The following is a 19,012-nucleotide window of genomic DNA, read 5'->3' as shown; positions in this document are numbered from 1 at the left end:
AGTTCGGCCGAAAACCTGGTGGTGTTCGGCCAAACTGTTCGGGTTTGCCCGAACTGCTGAATGCCCGGCCGAACAGGGCCCCTGTTCGGCCGAAATACGGCCCCCCTATGGGGTTGCAGGCATAGGCATAAGGGGGGAGCATGCCCCGATCGCGGGGGGGGGGGGGTCGGAAATTCCCCCCACCCCCCCACCCCTTCCGCTAGCGCTCCCCCCTCTGCTCGCTTCCCCATACAAAAGTTTGACGAAAGTAAAATAGTACCGGTGGTGGTGGCTGGCTGCTGCAGTGGCTGGCTGGCACTATGAAGTGACTGAGGAGGAGGAGTAGGACGCGTTGAGGGAGGCCGGGCAGCGGGCGGTTCAGCAGTAGTACCCTTGTGGTACTTCCGCCCTTTCTCTGACCTCACGTCCTCTGCGTGATGACGCATACGAGGGTACGCGTGACGCGTACCCTCGTATGCAGAGGACGTGAGGTCAGAGAAAGAGCGGAAGTACCACAAGGGTACTACCGCTGAACCACCCGCTGCCCGGCCTCCCTCAACGCGTCCTACTCCTCCTGCTCCTCCTCCTCAGTCACTTCATAGTGCCAGCCAGCCACTGCAGCAGCCAGCCACCACCACCGGTACTATTTTACTTTCGTCAAACTTTTGTATGGGGAAGCGGGCAGAGGGGGGAGCGCTAGCGGAGAGGGTGGGGGGAATTTCCGACCCCCCCCGATCGGGGCATGCTCCCCCCTTATGCCTGCGACCCCATAGGGCCCCCAAAAGCGGGATGTTCGGGGAGTTCGGGGTTCGGCCCGAACATGCCGAACATCGCGGCCATGTTCGGCGAACGTTCCCGAACATCCAGGTGTTCGCCCAACACTAATCACCACCAGCCAGGCCAGCACAGCATCACCACCACCCAGGCCGGCACAGCATCACCACCAGCCAGGCCGGCACAGCATCACCACCAGCCAGGCTGGCACAGCATCACCATCAGCCAGGCCAGCACAGCATCACCACCAGCCGAGTACAATGCACAGGCCAGCCAGCCGAAGGCAAGACAGAAGCCAGGTGATGGGCTTATATAAGTGAAATACTGCCTATTGAATATATTTAAGTTACGCCACTGCTATGTTCATTTGGCCCCACCTATGACCATGCCCACTTTACACGGCATGGCCACGCCCATTTTTCGCTGCAGCGCGCTACGCGTGCCGCACACTCATTCCCTCTTGGCGCCCAGGATCTCCCAGGAACCTAGAAACGCCCCTGGCAATGCATAAAAGTTTGTGCATTGCATCTCATGATACACAGTATGCATTAAAAAAAACCTTGAACTTGGGTTTTAGAAAGAATAATTGGGAAAAAGCAACTACCTACACTATAGCAAATCTATAGTAAAAGTGGAATTTCTAGCTTGCAGGGACCTGTAGCAAGAATGCATTGCAGACAGCAATCGCCTATACTGATCAATCATGCACAGAGCTTCTCTACATTCCGCATCTCTTCAGCAGTCTCTCCACATCCATTTATTTATATGTATATTGTGATATGTTACAGACGAAGCCCAATGAGTGTTCATATAAGTAGAAGCCAGGAACTGTTCAGCGACGCTGGAGGAAGGAGTGGCAAAGGGAGAGTTCTACACAACTGTTACCTATGGGAGGACACAGCAGCGCTGCACGTCCACACACACCTCTGCTGCTGCAGACTTATCTCTGAGGCGGGACACACACTCTCCTGTCTATTGGCTGCAGGTCGCTGAGGTGCGGGCGCTGATTGGTTCTCATCTTTCTTTTGTTCACTATCAGTGTTAGCCGCAGGACAGCGGAAGTTTGAGTTGAGCGGTGCAGCAGTGGATGAGGTCAGGCAGCTGTGTGCAGAGATCTGCCGGCTACTTCTACTTCTATTAAACGGGCGTGACTGAGACCAATACGCTGACGCTGTCACCATTATGGATCTGGAAAATAAAGTGAAGAAGGTGAGATGTACTTTGCATGGACGTGTGGCTCAGACTTGTATGTTACTGCTTGCAAGGTTTTACACCCTGTATACTGTATGTGTCAGGCTGCTTTATAAGCTGGAAGTGACACATTTCCTGTACTAACACTGCTGAATGTGCCTAGTCATTTATACTGTCATTATTTCCCCTTTTTTTAATAACTGCAATAGTTTTTTGTTTGTTTGTTTTTTTTTTTTTTTTACTTTTTCCTTTCTGTAAGGAGCCTTAGGAGGAGTATAATGACCTCATAAAACTACTTTAAAGAGGATCTGTAACCACAAAAAATCCCCTGGGGGGTACGCACCTCGGGTGGGGGAAGCCTCCGGATCCTAATGAGGCTTCCCACGCCGTCCTCTGTCCCACGGGGGTCTCGCTGCAGCCCTCCGTGCAGCCGTGATGTAATATTTACCTTCCTGGCTCCTGCGCAGGCGCTCTGACGGCTGTTGGCTCCGAACTACACGGAAATACCCGATCGCCGTCGGGTCTGCTCTACTGCGCAGGCGCAAGTTTCCGGCGCCTGCGCAGTAGAGCGGACCCGACTGAGATCGGGTATTTCCGTGTAGTTCGGAGAGGAAAGCAGCCACAGCGCCCCCGCTGGAGCCAGCAAAGGTAAATATTGAAATTACAGTCGGGCCTGTCGCCGGCTGTTCAGAGGGCTGCAGCGAGACCCCCGTGGGACAGAGGACGGCGTGGGAAGCCTCATTAGGATCCGGAGGCTTCCCTGACCCGAGGTGAGTACCCCCCAGCCCCAGGGGATCTTTTTCATGTTACAGAGTCTCTTTAATGATTGTTAAAGTGTATCCGTTGTGAGAGGTATATGGAGGCTGCCATGTTTAGTTCCTTTTAAGCAATGCCACTTGCCTGCCCTGCTAACCTTCTGCCATTGCCCCTGAACAAGCATGCGGGAGATCGGGTGTTTCAGACATTATTGTCAGAACTGACAAGATTAGCTGCATGTTTGTTTCTGGAGTAAATTCAGACACTTCTGTAGCCAAATAGATCAGCAGGACTGCCAGGTAACTGATCTTGATTAAAAGGAAATCAATATGTCTGCCTCCATATACTTTTCACCTTCGGTTCCCTTTAATTCAACTTGTAGTGGTATGTACAGTAGATCAGTATATATGGTCCGTGATTAGATGTTTATAATGATTTTAAACTAGCATGCAGGTTAATTGCAAATTGTATGCAACTTGGAAGTCAACCTCTGGGAAGTGTATTTGATTGGGCCAATTCCAAGCTGCAATACAAGATGGAATTATATTAGCATCTCAAATATTGTCTACATGGCTCAAGTCTGACTCCACTAGCTGCTTGCTGTCAGAATTAGAGGAGGATGAACTCTGCACAGGCAGATCAGATTTTGGGAGCAGCTTTTTTTTGTGACTTAATCTGATTATCCTGTGCAAAGTTCCATTTTAGTCACCTGTAATTCCGGATATCGTAAACTGAAGTTAAACAGAAAAGTTGCTGTTCTCTACTAAACTCAGCATAATGCATGTAGCAAGTTTTCAAATAAAAGATGGCCTCTATTATATTTCTGTCACTTCAGGTTTTCCTTGGGCTATGTTCACAGTGGGGCATTGCGGTGCTAATGTAATGGCCGTATTGTAGTGCAGATTTCCGCACTACAGTGAAAAAGACAACATTCACAGTGCGGCTTGTGCAGTATAATGTGCGCATCTCCACGCACTGCACGCAGAGTGTTAATGCAAAATGCGCACTTTAACAGTGAAGCATACTTTTCATTGACTGTATGTTTCAATGTATGCGATGCAGGTTTACTTTAACTCCTTGCCAACCGCTCCACGCCAAGTGGTGTGAACGCGGCGGCAGCCCTAGGACCGCTCCACGCCGTTTGGCGTGAAAAGCCTTCTATGGGGCTAGCAGGAGATTGTGTGCGTGCGCGTATCTCGGCTTGGAAGGCGGAGCTCCCCCTTCAGTCTCCCAGCGGCGATCACCGCTCGGAGACTGTTAGACGGCAAAACTGCCGTCTATAAACATTGTACAGCGCTGCGATCTACAGCAGCGATGTACAGGGGACAGCCGTGATCCACGGCTGTCCCCTTGGCAGGCACAAAAGAGTTGGCTGTCCTAGGCTGAAGCCTATGACAGCCGATCACGCTGATTGGCTGGCGGGGGCAGGAGAAAGGGATATAAAATAGATAAAAAAATAAATAAATAAACAAACAACTGGGGAGCGACCAGACCCCACCAACAGAGAGCTCTATTGGCAGGGAGAGGGGGGGGGGGGGGGGGGGGGGGAATCACTTGTGTGCTGAGTTGTGCGGCTCTGCAGCTAGGCCTTAAAGCTGCAGTGGCCCAATTTCTAAAAAATGGCCTGGCCACTAGGGGGGTTTAACACCACTGTCCTCAAGCCTTTTTATGTCTTAAGGTGGCCATACACTGACCGATTTGCCATCAGATCGACTAACAGATCGTATGGCTGCCTTTACTGCAAACAGATTGTGAATCAATTTCTGCATGAAATCGATTCACCATCTGTGAAGCTGCCGCCGCCCGCATACTTTACCTCATCCGGGCGGCGCGTGTCCCCGCTGTCACCGCTGCTCCTTCTCCGCTGCTTTCCAGCAGGCTTCACTTCTTCCTGTCCATGAAAGTTTAAACAGTAGAGGGCGCTCTACTGTTTAAACTTCCTGTCGGGACAGGAAGAAGTGAAGCCTGCCGGAACCCAGCGGAGAAGGAGCAGCGGTGACAGTGGGGACACGCACCGGCGGAGCAGGTAATGTATCGCCGCTAGCGTCGGTCATCGGATATTCGACCGCTGCTATCGACGCACTCCCAACCCGCCGGCAATCGAGCGAAATCTTCCGCACGGATGGATTGACGGGAACGATCGATTTCGAATGGAAATCGATCGTTCGGTGAGCGTTTGCGCAACGATGTCACAGCAGATTTGATCACAGTGATCGAATCTGCTGGAAAATAATTAGGTGTATGGGCCCCTTTAGTTAAATACTGTATCTATTTAGACTAAAAAGTGTTGTTTGTGAAATGTCAGATAAAACTGGGCCATCATTAAAGAGACACTGAAGCGAAAAAAAAATTATGATATTATGATTTGTATGTGTAGTACAGCTAAGAAATAAAACATTAAGATCAGATGCATCAGTCTAATTGTTTCCAGTACAGGAAGAGTTAAGAAACTCCAGTTGTTATCTCTATGCAAACAAGCCATTAAGACTTTCAAAGTTGTGGAGAGGGCTGTTATCTGACTTTTTTATTATCTCAACTGTTTTCTTTTTCTCTGCAAGAGGAGAGGTCATTAGTTCACAGACTGCTCTGAAAGAATCATTTAGAATGCTGAGTGTTGTGTAATCTGCACATATTATATAGAATGATGCAATGTTAGAAAAACACTATATACCTAAAAATATGAGAATATTTTCTTTGCTGCTAATCTTCTAGTAATTATTCATAGTACACAACCAATTGATTATCATATTTTTTTTTTTCGCTTTAGTGTCTCTTTAAATGGATATTACAGACGTATTCAAACTCTTAATCAAAAAAACGATCTTAGGCCTGGGACTCACTAGCAGCACTTTTCAAAGCGTTTGTAATTTGTAAAGCTCTTGCTAATGTAATGCTATGGGAGATTTCCCTCAAGTGGGATCTCACCCATAGCATTACAATAGCAAGAGCTTTTCAAATCACAAGCGCTGCGAAAAACACTGCTGGTAGGTCCCAGTCCTAACTGTGAAATTAAGTTCCTTGAAGTGTGTGTGTGTGTGTGTGTATGGTGTTTAGGAACCATTTTGTTGCATGTTAAGTAGCGTGAATGTGTATAAGTGATGTTAACGGATTAGTCTGCCCAAACTGGAATTCAGAGGGGATTTGGGACATCATCATTGAGCAGATGTTCGCTGTGGATTGCCAATCTGTTATTCAGTGAGTCAATCCAGTCATGAATTGGAAAATGTTCTACTGACAAATATGCAAAGGCTTTAAACATCTGTATGTACAAATATAAAGAGTGATGTTTAGGAGTTGCTTGTTCTGTGTGTTTTTGTGGCCACTGATTTACTATTAAACAATAGTAGCCTGACAACTGTAGCCAAAGAGATCAGCAGGACTAATGCTACGTACACACATGCGACTACGATCGTTCGTTGTTAACGACGAACGATCTTTTAATTGACGAAAGAACGACCGGAGTAAAGTTAGTTCTAAAAAGTGTGTAACGATCACATCGTTAGAACGAACGTTACACCCCGTAAAAGCACTCAATGCGCCTGCGCATAAAATTGTAAAGTTCCCTGGAGAAAAAGTGAAATGCGCATGTCCAGCCTGGTACAAACGATCGTTTCCAACGATGTACTACTTTTGCAAACGATCGTCGTTGGTTAAAATCCGCCGAGACAGAACTTTCTTTTGTAGCGATTTGGCTCGTTCGTCGTTTGACTTAATAGTCGGTGGTTCGTTTTTTGTAACGATCGTCGTTGGTAAAGATCGGGGAACGATCGTTACAAACGACTATAGTCGCATGTGTGTACGCACCTTAAGGCCTGGTGCACACCAGAGGAGTTTTTCTGAGCATTTTGAGTTTTTAAATCTGCTGCTAATGTTATCCTATGTGTCTGTGCACACTGGGGCAATGAGGTTTTGTAAAAAAAACCATAGCATTACATTGGGAAGAGCTTTTGAAACCTCTAAAAGCTCTTCCCAATGTAATGCTATGGATTTTTTACAAAACCTCATTGCTCCAGTGTGCACAGACACATAGGATAACATTAGCAGCAGATTTAAAAACTCAAAATGCTCAGAAAAACTCCTCTGGTGTGCACCAGGCCTATGTCTGAATCACACACCTGAAACAAGCATATGGCTAAACTGGTCAGACTTGGGTCAGAGCACCTGATCTGCATGCAGGCTTTATGGCTTTGGCTAAGTTCTCAGTGGGGCATTGCGGTGTGACCTAGCAAAGTCATTTTAACACAGAAAGTTACACTGCAATAGTCTGTGCAACGTTAAAGGAGAACTGTAGTTTAGAGGTATATGGAGGCTGCCATATTTATTTCCATTTAAGCAATACCAGTTACCTGGCTATCCTGCTGATCCTCTGCCCCCAATACGTTCAGCCATAGGCCCTGAACAAGCATGCAGCAGATCAGGTGTGTCTGTCATTTTTGTCAGATCTGACAAGAGCAGCTGCATGCTAGTTTCTGGGGTGATTCAGACACTACTTCAGCCAAATAGATCAGCAGAGCTGCCAGGCAACTGGTATTGCTTAAAAGGAAATAAATGTGGCAGCCTCCATATACCTCTCACTACAGTTCCGCTTTAAGATTGCAACCATTGCGATGCAATCCAATGGACTATGGTATCCCAATACAGTGCATGCAGTCAGGCCCGGATTTACCTCACAGGAGCCTATAGGCACAGATTTCCTGCCACACGCACTACAAGAGGAAACGACTGGTCCGACGGACCCTCCCGCTGGGCGGTCTTTTAGCCGACAGTAGTGCGTGTGTACGCACTGTCGGCGGGCTGATGAGGCTCTTTCTGAACGATCCGCTCGGCGGACCACAGGTTGTCACTGAGCCGCGGACCACAGGTTGGGGATCCCTGCTCTACATCAGTCAGCAGGCACATTGTCGCCAATCAGACTACACTCACTCCTGGAGCCCCACCCCGCCTTATAAAAGGCAAGGTTCTCCGGCCGTTTTACTCACTCGTCTGTCTACAGTAATTACTGAAGGGACAGCTGCTGACACTCTGTTAGGGAAAGCTTAGTTAGGCTCTTGTAGGCTTGTTAGTTTGCTCCTAGCTGATTGTTATTCCTTAAATGGCACCCCACAACAGCTTTCTCGGAGGATCTTATCTTCCAGGGATTTGTAGGATGTCAAAAGCACGCGCACATACATTGGCCAGGAATCGAACCCAGGTCAACTGCTTGGAGGGCAGCTATGCTCACCACTATACTACCAACACTACAGGCTGAAGTCAGCCTAGCTGGCCTGGGAAGGATGAAAAGCTAGGTGGCCATGCAACCATTCCGGCTAACCTAAAGCTTGTGTCTTACAACACATTGTCTTAAGACTTTACCAAAACCAATGCTCCAATATGGGAAAGCTTCTCTTTTTGTTGTTGTTTTGTTTTTTAAGTGTGTTGTCACAGTTCACTCATCTCTTCAACTACAAGTAAGGCCCAGGAGTAGTCTTAGCTACCGTAATATCTGTTACGGCGGGACTATGGTTACACTTTCTCTTACAGGGTTATGGAAACCGTTTTGCCCATGCGATAAAGCGAGGTGCAAAAATTGAAATCCTGCCTAGCAGAGGATGGTTTCGATCGGCCCATAACCCAAAGGTTGATGTTGGGTTATGGGCCCAGCACACTTCCGCTGCGCCACTCTGCTTACATTTGTATACAATCTTCAAGTTTAAGAAGGGTACATTAGTTGAAATAGTTACACTACAGTCTATGTTGGCTGATGGTGTAATGGTTAAGGGCTCTGCCTCTGACACAGGAGACCAGGGTTCAAATCTCGGCTCTGCCTGTTCAGTAAGCCAGCACTAATTCAGTAGGAGACCTTTGGCAAGTCTCCCTTACACTGCTACTGCCAATAGAGCGCACCCTAGTGGCTGCTGCTCTGCTCTGGCGCTTTGAGTCCGCAAGGAGAAAAGCGCAATATAAATGTTATTTGTCTTGTCTTTGTCTTATGTTACAGCAAGGCCCTAATGACACTTTCTCTTAAGGGGCTATGGCGGCTATAGCCCCTTAAGAGAAAGTGTCATTAGTGCCTTGCTGTAACATAGATTGTAGTGTAAGTATTTCAACTAATGTACCCTTCTTAAACTTGAAGATTGTATACAAATGTAAGCAGACTGCAGAGTGGCGCAGCGGAAGTGTGCTGGGCCCATAACCCAAAGATTGATGGATCGAAACCATCCTCTGCTAGGCATGATTTCATTTTTGCACCTCGCTTTATCGCATGGGCAAAACGGTTTCCATAGCCCCGTAAGAGAAAGTGTAATAAGGGCCCTGCCATAACATAGATATTTCGGTAGCTAAGACTACTCCTGGGCCTTTCTTGTAGTTGAAGAGATGAGTGAACTGTGACACCACACTTAAAAAACAAAACAAAAAAAACAGCAAACAGAGAAGCATCCCCATATTGGAGCATTGGATTTGGTAGTCTTAAGCCAATGTGTAGTAAGACACAAGTAAGCTGTAGGCCCCGTTCACATTACAAACACGGACGGGCACGCACGCGGAACGCAACGCGTGCGTTGCGTGGCTGATCCCATCACTGAAAAGTGAATGGGACAGCCACACGTTTTTACAAAAAATGCGTGCAGCATGCGTTCCCGGACCGCACAGGTCCGGAACGCATGCAGTGTGAACATCAGACATTGCACTCTATGCAATGTCTGTCGTGCGTGTCGGCCACCTGCACGTGTTTCCAAAACGCGGCTGGAAACGCGTGCAGTGTGAACGGGGCCTTAGGTTAGCAGGAATGGTTGCATGGCCACCTAGCTTTTCATCCTTCCCAGGCCAGCTAGGCTGACTTCAGCCTGTAGTGTTGGTGGTGAGCATAGCTGCCCTCCAAGCAGTTAACCTGGGTTTGATTCCTGGCCAATGTATGTGAGCGTGCTTTTGACATCCTACAAATCCCTGGAAGATAAGATCCTCCGGAGGAGGAGGGAGGAAAGGAGGGATTACACTTCCTGACAGATGTGTACACATGCAAGATGTTGTAAAGCAGTTTAGGCCTGCAATTCAACATTCATTGGGCTCTATTCTCAAAGAGCCAAATTTTCCGCAAAATGTTACCGCTATATTCCCGCCAGCGGTAAACTCCGCATTTTTTCCACATTCACTAATATTTTCCGCATGTTTTCCGCATGCGGGAAAAAAGATGCGGAAACAGGCATTATTCATGCGGGAATCATGCGGTAAAAAGGTCGCATGAAAAAGTGTTTAAAAAAAAAAAAGTTAAAGTCCACCAAGCACAGCCCTTAAGCCTCCACACTTCATTAAAGTCAATGGGATGCGGAATATATCACCTACTACTTGTAGGTGATAAAAATTCGGTAATTAACGAAGAAATGATGCGCCTGAACATCTTTGAGAATTGATCTTTTATTGCGGAAAATACCGACTTTTGCGGAAATTTTACCGCATGAATCCCGCACTTTTATCACACTTTTTCCGCATGCGGAAAAAACATGCGGAACATTTTGAGAATCCCAACTTGCCGGTATTTTGGGTGCAAACTTCCCGCATGTACTTTACCGCATGCGGGAAGTCTTTGAGAATAGAGCCCAATGTGATTTCTGACCTTAAAACAGTGGTTTGTGTCAAAACTAGTTTTTTCTATTGAGACTTTTGACGTGTATCCCACTCAACAATGTCTCTGTCCAGGAATTAGACAGCTTGAAACATCTTTTCCATCATTTTTCTAGCCAGTATAATTTTTTTTCTAAACTTCCAAGTTCGCCTCTCCATTGAAGTCTATTGCGGTTCAGAGGTTCGGCCCATCTCTAGTCATACGGTATATTGTTTTTAGAATGTGGCATCCTTATTTTAGAAATACAATATCTTCTCTATGTAAAGAACTCCTTTGCTTCTAATGGCAGAGCTGTTCAACCTCTGAAATCTTTTTCAATATAATTTATTTATTTTGTCTCCGCTTCCAAGACTTGTAAGCCTTCAAAGACTGACAGGGCAATTAAAGCATACCTGAAGCAAATATGATTAAACATTAGATGCTTGTCTGTTGTCTGATTAGTAGGAGACCACTGGATAATCCAGAGGCTTTACCAATCCTCCTCGAGCTCACTGATCCAGTGCTGGGTCCGTTTGACGAGAGATCCCGCTATGTACGAGAGCAATCCTAGTAGGCATGCAAGAGTTCAGTACCGCTTTTTTCTCCATGCACAAGCAGCTTTGTTTTACTGGGCATGAGCGAGCTGTACTCTCACATGCCCAGTATGGAGAAGCTGGAACTCTGACTGGAGTGGCCATTAGACGAAGGGGTGCTGGGCAGCAGTGGAGGGCTCGAGGAAGATTTAGAAAGCCTCTGAACCATCAAGAGGTTTTTCACAACTGAGGTATGTAATTATTTTATTTTTTCATTTTCTGCCTCCAGGTTTACTTTTTAAATCCATTTGTAGGGTTTTAGGCTCCTTTCATGCTATGTCCGTTGTGTTGCAGTGCAAAAGACAATTTAAGGCCTCTTGCACACTGCACGCGATTCCGATTCAGATTCCGCTTTTTAATCTGTTTTTACATCCGATTCAGATTCCGATTTGCAGGGAGCAAACTGCAAATCTGAATCTGAAGTAAAAACTGATTAAAAAGCGGAATCTGAATCTGAATCGCTTGCAGTGTGCAAGAGGCCTAAAGGGAACCTTAACTGAGAGGGATATGGAGGTTTCCTATTAAACTATACCAGTTGCTGGTCAGTCCTGCTGATCTCTTTGGCTGCAGTAGTGGTTAAATCGCACACCTGAAACAAGCATGCAGCTAATCCAGTCTGACTTCAGTCAGAGCATCTGATCTGCATGCTTGTTGAGGGGCTGTGGCTAAAAGTATTAGACACAGAATCAGTAGGAGAGTCGGGCAACTGGTATTGTTTTAAAAGGAAAAATCCATGTCCTTCTCTGTGTAGGTTCCCTTTAATCGCATCAAACCGTGATGCAATTCAATTTCAATGCCTCTTTCACACTGGCAAGTTAGTGGCGCTGTGCGATGATGACCAATCGTCATGTATGGTTCAGGGTGCAGTGCACTGATTCATGCAGTCAGCCTTTTTTTTTTCAGGCTGAACAGCGTCTCACTCAGGCTGAAAGTGGACCTGAACTCAGAACTCCTCTCTGCTCTAAAAGATACACAACAGTATAATAACCTTTAAAGAGAATCTGTATTGTTAAAATCGCTCAAAAGTAAACATACCAGTGCGTTAGGGGACATCTCCTATTACTCTCTGTCACAATTTCGCCGCTCCTCGCCGCATTAAAAGTGGTTAAAAACAGTTTTAAAAAGTTTGTTTGTAAACAAACAAAATGGCCACCAAAACAGGAAGTAGGTTGATGTACAGTATGTCCACACATAGAAAATACATCCATACATAAGCAGGCTGTATACAGCATTCCTTTTGAATCTCAAGAGATCATTTGTGTGTTTCTTTCCCCCATGCACTGAAGTTTCAGGCTGCTCTTTTCTTCCTGCAAACAGCTTTGCCCTTGTTTGTAATTCCTCAGTATGTGAAAGCCCAGCCAGCTCAGAGGACGATTTATCCAGCTAATTAGAGCAGCTTCTCTCTTCTCTCTTATCTAAATAACACACAGGCAGTGTGCATAGAGGGGCCAGAAAGGGTGAGTTCATAGCAGAACCACAACACTGAAGAACTTGGCAGCCTTCCAGACACAGGCCGACAAGTCTGACAGGGGAAAGATACATTGATTTATTACAGAGACTGTCATAGTAGAAAGTGCTGCAGTTAGCCAGAACACATTAGAATAGCTTTTGGAACATGTAGGATGATAAAAAACAGGGTGCAATTTTTGTTACGGAGTCTCTTTAAACAAAAACATTTCTTTGTTACAGCTGATATAAATCTGCATTTTTTTTCTACTTTCTGATTCATGGAAGCAGACTTATTGTTAACAGCCTGTGCTTTCAAATGAGCTTATCTGCCATCTCTACTGTGGCAGTCATGTGACATGGGAGAGATCAAATTACAACTTGTGATTAGACACAAATGAGCAGGAATTATACAAGATAAGCTCTCTCATACATACAGGGTGCATTTCTCTGTTTTTCTTTCTGTCCTGTGCAAGAGTTCAGGTCCATCAGTCCCCTCGCTCAGGAACAGCTTGAAAAAAGGCTGACTGTAACAGAGGGCTGTCGCTGTGACAGTCACTTGTCTTTTATATACCCATTTTTAATGTTTTGAAGTAAAGAGCTATGTTTTACCATAAAAGAGCCTATTAATTATATAGAGGTGCTTGCCTAACCCCCTGCTGACGAAGATACTGTCCGAAGGGTACTTAAAGGGAACCTAAACTGAGAAGGATATGGATATTTCCTTTTAAAATAACACCAGTTGCCTGACTCTCCTGCTGATCCTGTGTCTCTAATATTTTTAGCCACAGCCCCTGAACAAGCATGCAGATCAGGTGCTCTGACTGAAGTCAGACTGGATTAGCTGCATGCTTGTTTCAGGGTTGTGATTCAGCCACTGCTGCAGCCAAAGAGATCAGGACTGACCAGCAACAGGTATTTTTTAAAAGGAAACATCCATATCCCTCTCAGTTAAGGTTCCCTTTAAAGAGGAACTCCAGTGAAAATAATGTAATAAAAAAAGTGCTTCATTTTTACAATAATTATGTATAAATAATTTAGTCAGTGTTTGCCCATTGTAAAATATTTTAAATCCCTGATTTACATTCTGACATTTATTACATGGTGACATTTTTACTGTTGGCTGGTGATGTAGCTGCTGCATGCTTATTTGGCAGTTAGAAACAGCTGTAAACAGCCATTTCCCACAATGCAACAAGGTTCACAGACAGGAAACTGCCAGGAGTACCACGGTCCTCAGTTTCTTGTGGGAGGGGTTTCACCACAATATCAGTCATACAGCGCCCCCTGATGGTCTGTTTGTGAAAAGGAATAGATTTCTAATGTAAAAGGGGGTATCAGCTACTGATTGGGATAAAGTTCTATTCTTGGTCGGAATTTCTCTTTAAGGACAGTCTGGGCACTCCTACTGCTTTTCTGCATGGGTGCTGATCTCAGAAGATCTATGACGGTAGAGTGCAAGCATAAGCATAAGTATATGCAATGTATATGTAGTGACGCGTGGTAAACGTGCAATGCTACTTTCCATCACCATTGTGACACGATCCTATTTTGTGGCTGCGCACCGCAATGGTTATAGTGTGAAAGTAGCCTTCATGCCTCTGATGATTGTATATGGAATATTATTTCTAACTTTTAATGCACATGTTTCAGTGCTCAGACATGTATTTGTTAAAGTTAGCCTATAAATACAATTCTTTACATTGCTTTACATTTCCAGATTGCTAAATGTAGCTAAGTCAGGAAAACCTAAACAATCATGATTTATTTATACTATGTAAATATAAATATGAAACTTTATTTAAAAATTGCACAGTATAGTATTATGCTTTAATGTAACAGGCACCAGTCTGCTATGCTTTCTGCTCATACGTGGTACATTGAGGGTAAAAAATGTATTAGGCCTGGAACCCACTGAAAAACGCAAAACGCAACCGCTAGCGTTTTGTCTGAGCGGTTTGCAGGCGGATTCATGCGCGTTTTTGGTCGTGTTTTGCAACATTGTATTTTTTTCCCCAGCGGGTGCCTAGCGTTTTGCGTTTTTATCCTGATTGGTCCTGTGAATTATTTTTCATTTTGTTACAGTGTGCTGAACCGCAAAACGCTAGCAAAACCGCTCAGTTTAGGTTTTGCTGAGCGTTTCCGCTAGCGGTTCAATACTTTACATTGAAGCGCTAACGCTCCCAAAATGCTGCACGTCCTGCGTTTGCGTTTCTGAGAAACGCAAACGCTCCTGTGGAAGTTGCCCCATCCATTAACATTAGCCCAGCGTTTTGGCAAACTGCTAGCGTATCGCAGTGCTGCCAAAACGCTGCCAAAAGCGCTCCTGTGGGTTCCAGCCCTTACTGCTAGTCTGATAACCATACTCTGACATAACCAGGGCCATCATCAAAACACATCAGAACTAAATGGGCCCCACCCATACCAGATGAGCTTCAGGGCTTCCTCTACCTCTAGGCCATTTGTGGCATGCCACCCTGAGGGCAGAGAATCCAGTGTGCATACAGCAGCTTCTGACCCTCCATTTCCTTTTGCCCAGTGACATCATGATCCCTCTGGTAAAATGCTGCGGCAGAGAGCATTGTTCTCCCTACTCACCCGACTCCCATGTGACATAAAATCACACTGCTCCCTTGACCCACCCACGCCACTAAAATTACATTTAGCTGAATCACAGCACTATGCGTGTTACATTCAACACATGGCGGAATTACCCAGTGGCCAAAAAACATCTAATTTCACATCTGAGCACTGCAACCACCATTTCAACTTCTCAAGCACTGCAAGCATTTGTCATTAGCATTTGCAAGGGATTTCTTAAAGAGAAACTCCGACCAAGAATTGAACTTTATCCCAATCAGTAGCTGATACCCCCTTTTACATGAGAAATCTATTCCTTTTTACAAACAGACCATCAGGGGGCGCTGTATGACTGATATTGTGGTGAAACCCCTCCCACAAAAAATTCTGAGTACGTACTCTTGGCAGTTTCCTGTCTGTGAACCTTGTTGCATTGTGGGAAATGGCTGTTTACAACTGCCAAAACAGCAAGCAGCAGCTACATCCCTTGCCAACAGTAAAAATGTCACCATGTGATAAATGTCAGAATATAAATCAGGGATTTAAAGTATTTTACAGTTGGCAAACACTGACTAAATCCTTTATTATTATGTATTATTGTAAAAATGAAGCACTTTTTTATTACATTATTTTCAGTGGAGTTCCTCTTTAAGTTTGGGCAGTAGTCTGTTATTGTTGTTGGTTATCGTTATTCCTCAATGTTTGGCATTTGTAAGCAGTTGTGAAAACCACTGAGGTGGGTGAAGGCAGTAGATGATCATAAAGAGAGGTGGTTTTTGACAGACTACTGAACGCACATCACAAATGCTTGTGAATGCTTTATAGGGCCCTTTTCCACTGGCAACCACAATCGCACTGCATTGCGATCGCCCAATCCACAATTTCCACTACCCACGATTTTGTAATAAGCCTCCGGTATTGGACAGCGATCCCGACGAGAATCGCGCAGCCCATCAATTGCGATTCAGGAAAAAATGACACGTACAAGTGGTAAATGAGCACCGCTATTTTTTTACGGCAAATCGGCGTTTACCAAAGCAGATTGCAGCTAGTGGAAAGGGGCCCTTACTAATATAATAAAATAATGGCGGGAGGTAAGTGTGTAAAACGTTTACAGCGGCACGGAGGAAATGTCATTGGAAAAGAGGCTCGAGTAAATTAGTAATTAGCCATGTTTTTGATCACATACAATTCAGATATTTTAATAAAGTTACAATATTGTGAGGAGCACACTGACAGTAATTCTCTGTTGCACTTTCTGTTTACATTTTTTTAATAAACGTAACTTTTTTTTTTATATATATTTCAGTGCACATTTTATAAAGTATTTTTGCTGATGGTTGGTTATGGCCTTTTAGGAGAAAATGTTCTCTAAGGCTACTTGCACACCAAGACGTTGCGTTAGGTGCTACGTTAAGGTCGCATAACGTGCACCTAACGCAAGGCCTGGTGCTCTTCGATGTGGACGTCAGAGTGAGCCGCGTTGTGCAGCTCACTCTGGCGTCCGTGATGCGTACTCTTGGACGCATGCGGCATCACGTGGTCCCGCCGGCCAATCGCCGCACAGAGCGGCCGCACCAGGAAGTAAACGCTGCACGTCACAACGTGCAGTGAATATTAATTAGCCATGTGCCTGGCCGCTCTCCGCTCCTCCCCAACATGACTGAGCATGTGCAAACAGTCTCAACGCCGTAGCATGCTGCACTTTCGGAAGAACGTGCAGCGTTACATGTAACGCAACGTGGGCAGTGTGAACAGCCCACTTGTGTTACATTGCTGTACGTTGGGGGAGCGTTACAGGCTGCAAGTAACGTCCCTGTGTGTAAGCAGCCTAAAAGTTTATTTAGCTGATATAATTGCATGTCTGAAGCATTTGTTACATGAGGATATTGTTTGTGGAAGTCTTGATTTATGACCTTCTGCAAGAAATCGCTACTGCTGTCTGCCATTCACCGAACATTTTAGAGTTGAGTCATACAAAACAGATGATACACTAAACCAGTTGGAAGTCTACTGTGTAGACTGTGTAAATCCAGCTCCACATTACAATAAAATATATCCTCTTCTCAGTATTATGCAATATGTATAAGCAAACTTGTGCAGCTTGAAAATGGCCCAATCAAATTAAGGATTGGATGAACTGGTGTTTTAACCACTCAAGGACCACAGGCTTCCCGAGAGGGCATATTATTATAAATACTTGGGCTAAAAATTGGTAATGGATGTAAAACTGAAAAATGCACTTTTTTTTTTTATTTCCAAATGAAATATTGTCACCATACATTGTACTAGGGATATAATTTTAACGTTGCCATAACCCGGGACAGATGGGAAAATGTGTGGATTTTAATTACGGTAGCATGTATTATTTTAAAACTATAATAGCCGAAAACTGAGAAACAATGCTAATTATGCCCGGTGAAATGCATTTAGAATAAAATAATTCTTAGCATAATGTACACAGAACACAGAACATTTATATCGCGCTTTTCTCCTGGCGGACTCAAAGCGCCAGAACTGCAGCCACTAGGACGCGCTCTATAGGCAGTAGCAGTGTTAGGGAGTCTTGCCCAAGGTCTCCTACTGGATAGGTGCTGGCTTACTGAACAGGCAGAGCCGAGATTTGAACCCAGGTCTCCTGTGTCAGAGGCAGAGCCCTTAACCAGTACACTATCCAGCCACTGCTTATACCACCCAAAGAAAGCCTAATTGGTGGTGGAAAAAAACAGGGTATAGATCAGTTGTGAAGTAGTGATAAAGTTATTGGGGAATGAATGGGAGGAACACTGAAATGTTAAAATTCCTCTCATCCTTAAAGGTAACCTTAAGCCAAAAAAAAAAAAAAAAAAAAAAAAAAAGTTTTACTCACCTGGGGCTTCCAATAGCCCCCTGCAGCTGTCCGGTGCCCTTGCAGCCTCGCTCCAATCCTCCGGTCCCCGCCGGCGACCACTTCCGGTTTCGCCGTCAGGAGCCGACAGGCTGGGGACGCGAGTAATTCTTCGCGTTCCCAGCCACAATAGCTCCCTCTATGCTGCTATTTGTTAGGGGGCTTCAGGTTACCTTTAACGTGAAAAATACCTGCGGGCTGAAATAATTAAAGGGATGAGGTGGCAACCCTAGACAGAGCTGAGCTCCGTCACTTAAAGGGAACCTAAACTGAGAAGGACGTGGATTTTTCCTTTTAAAATAATACCAGTTGCCTGACTCTCCTGCCTATCCTGTGTCTCTAATACTTTTAGCCACAACCCCTGAACAAGCATGCAGATCAGGTACTCTGACTGAAGTCAGACTGGATTAGCTGCATGCTTGTTTCAGGTCTGTGATTCAACCACTACTGCAGTGAAAGATGTCAGCAGGACAGCCAGGCAACTGGTTTGGTTTAAAAGGAAACATCCATATCCCTCTCAGTTTAGGTTCCCTTTAAGCAGGGAAGCATATGTAGTAAATGAAGCTGGCACCATCTGGTTAAATTAATGCTCTTTTATTGAAAAAGTGACATTACAGAGATATAAGCAACGTTTCAAGGCCTGCCGCCTCTTTGTCAAGCTGTAGCTGTATGTCAATAACATTAAACACTCACAGTTACACATTTATAGGGTACATGGTCCGTAAGTAGCCAATGACCTTCAAACCTTTCCTCCTCCAATCATAAGGGTCCTCACAATTGCAGACCTGATGGAGAACTTATTTGCTACCATATTCATTGGTCCCTTCAAAGTAGAGTCCCTTCCCCTCCCAGACACCCACCTTGGTCGCATGCAATGGCCCCATGGGAGGCAGGGATGCACGTGCGATGCCCTGCAATCTCCGCCCCAGGACTTGACGTCAATCAGCATTACACGGTTCTGGGGAAGCCACCTTGCGGCCGCCGATAGGAGTTAGGTAGTCTTAAGGTGGTTAAAAAGCGCTCGTAGTTTGAACCAGCAGACGCTAGTAATAGGTTGGAGGATCAGTTTGTATGCTACCTGAACATTTGTGACTACAGTACAATGAAAGTATGCTTCACTGCACGCTGTGCTTTACTCGTATGTGACCCACTGAATGCAATGTGAACATGTGGCATATCTGGGGTAATATAGCGTCTATGGCAAACTCCCCTGAGTATAGATATCTG

The 19,012-nt window shown here is 45.2% G+C and overlaps 1 protein-coding gene across 1 annotated transcript in view; it reads left to right on the top strand.

The window, feature by feature from the left end:
- The first annotated feature begins 1,699 nt into the window (after positions 1–1,699).
- The window catches only part of TES (testin LIM domain protein), a 69,791-nt gene continuing 52,478 nt past the window's right edge, over positions 1,700–19,012 (top strand). The window contains exon 1 of the mRNA XM_068272724.1: positions 1,700–1,962. Within this exon, the coding sequence (XP_068128825.1) occupies positions 1,936–1,962 (27 nt within the window). The 5' untranslated portion in view covers positions 1,700–1,935. The remainder of the gene's footprint in view (positions 1,963–19,012) is intronic.

This window comes from Hyperolius riggenbachi, chromosome 3 (genome assembly GCF_040937935.1).
Source record: "Hyperolius riggenbachi isolate aHypRig1 chromosome 3, aHypRig1.pri, whole genome shotgun sequence".
Taxonomy (NCBI): Eukaryota; Metazoa; Chordata; class Amphibia; order Anura; family Hyperoliidae; genus Hyperolius; species Hyperolius riggenbachi.
The sequence above is the reverse complement of the archived record's forward strand: the minus strand, read 5'-3'. Positions and strand labels throughout refer to the sequence as shown.